This window comes from Rutidosis leptorrhynchoides, chromosome 9 (assembly GCF_046630445.1).
Source record: "Rutidosis leptorrhynchoides isolate AG116_Rl617_1_P2 chromosome 9, CSIRO_AGI_Rlap_v1, whole genome shotgun sequence".
In the NCBI taxonomy this organism is placed as follows: Eukaryota; Viridiplantae; Streptophyta; class Magnoliopsida; order Asterales; family Asteraceae; genus Rutidosis; species Rutidosis leptorrhynchoides.
This window is the reverse complement of record NC_092341.1, coordinates 73,425,729-73,427,500: the sequence shown is the minus strand read 5'-3', so window position 1 is coordinate 73,427,500 and position 1,772 is coordinate 73,425,729. Positions and strand designations below refer to the sequence as shown.

The following is a 1,772-nucleotide window of genomic DNA, read 5'->3' as shown; positions in this document are numbered from 1 at the left end:
CCTACTTAAGTATGAACATATTTTTCGAAACCAAGTCGTAAATATACATCGGGGTAGTTGGTGTTAATTTGTTGCAGCCTTCTAAGTAGTTCAATCACCGGTTTTGTAAGGTTCCATAAACCCTGTCCAAAAAAACAGAGTTACAACCGTGAAATATCAGCTCCAAACTGAAGTCTACATTACTTGAGTACTTTATCTTACCACGCCTTGAACATCTATAATCGATGTACTAGAAGCTACACATCTTCCTGCAGCAATTGAACACGCTGGGAACCGAATGGCTAAAGTCCTTTCGTACTCTTGAACGTAATATTTCACGTATCGTTCGATAGTTGTCACTTTCATTAGCTTCTTTGGATCAACTTGTCCTAATATTTCGATGTAAACGGGCCTTCCTTCTTTATCAGTACCATGATAACCTTGAAGAAAGTACTCTTGTACTTGTTCCAATTCATTGAACTCAAAATCCTACAAACAATCCAACGGTTATAAACAGTACTCTCCGTCTCAAATTAACTGTTCGCATTGCCAATTTTTTTCTCAAAATAAATTTAACTTAAATGTCCCATGTTGAATTTACCTCCAAAATGCTGTCAGCTCCAAATTCTCGCCGCCATTTAAGCATATTGATCCACATTTTCTTAGTGTCTTCAATGTCGTAGTTACTTGTTTTCAAGTATCTACAAAGATGCAGTTTTGAAATTTATCTCCCCGTTTGAAAATCAAAACTTCAAGTTTAAATCATTAAAAATCTATAGTATAGGATGCAACAATATATCATTAATTACCTTAACATCATATGGTAATCATCAAGTGTTTCAGGTAATAAGTTGTTTGCAATAAGTGTTTGTCGAAAAGTGTTAACAGCTTTAACCTCTTTAGTATGTTCTTCAATGTCCCCTGTTTTCGTTCTGCTTTTCTCATTTCGAAAATGACTGATTCCTGAAGAACCATTATGTAAATTTTGCTTCCATGTTCCGTTTTCGCCATCCTCAACTGAAAATTCAATATCTCTATTCCATGTGTTATTCTCAGCACAACCATAACATCCTTCACAGATTAAAATTTTATATATTAAAGTACACCATTTAAATAAATGTGTGTCGTGCGGCACACATTAGCAAACGTTTTTGATTTCATAATAATGACATAACCGGATAAAGTTCTCTGTTTAATCCGAGACCTCTTGAGCTCAACTACATATGATATGATTATTCATAACACTTCAAAATGCATAATTTCTACCAGAAACAAAACTTCAATATGTACCCGAAACATATTGCACGTATCATAAAGAATACACGTGGTTCGTTAAAAGCCTAACGTGAACAAAGTCGAATGACACAAACATTTTGTAAAGATGAACATCTTTAAAAACATAATCAAACGAACAATACTTACCGCGGGGCATCGAGTTGCGTTGAATCGCTCTAGACATGTTATGTGGCCGGGTGAGTACTGAATTGAAGTTTGCAATTAATGGAGAAAAGTTTTAGGATTAATTCAAGAAGGGATGAATTATGATCTGTTTTGGTATGAAGCAGCTTTCAAGTGTTCTATTTTGTAACGTTATTACGGAGTATTATGTTACGTCTTCTGGTGGGAGATCGAATATGCGAATTTATAAGAATAACATCTTTCCATCATTTAATTACAATATTACCCCCCTTAAAATCATGTCCACTAGTATTACAGTATTTTTTTGCACACTTTTATGATGTCAAGACATTATAAACTCAATAAATTATATGTGGCCCATATAATCCTGGAGG

The 1,772-nt window shown here is 34.4% G+C and overlaps 1 protein-coding gene across 3 annotated transcripts in view; it reads right to left on the bottom strand.

Annotated features, from left to right (window-relative positions):
- The window catches only part of LOC139867338 (phosphatidylinositol/phosphatidylcholine transfer protein SFH2-like), a 2,613-nt gene extending 1,047 nt beyond the window's left edge, over positions 1-1,566 (bottom strand). The window contains exons 1-5 of one of the 3 annotated variants that reach the window (XM_071855704.1): positions 1,402-1,566; positions 789-1,050; positions 581-680; positions 202-468; positions 48-122 (exon numbers count right to left, since the gene is read on the bottom strand). In XM_071855704.1, coding sequence (XP_071711805.1) covers positions 48-122; positions 202-468; positions 581-680; positions 789-1,050; positions 1,402-1,438 — 741 coding nt within the window. In that variant the 5' untranslated portion in view covers positions 1,439-1,566. The remainder of the gene's footprint in view (positions 1-47; positions 123-201; positions 469-580; positions 681-788; positions 1,051-1,401) is intronic. The other 2 variants (XM_071855705.1, XM_071855706.1) reach the window with 2 other exon arrangements.
- Between the last annotated feature and the right edge of the window lie 206 nt (positions 1,567-1,772).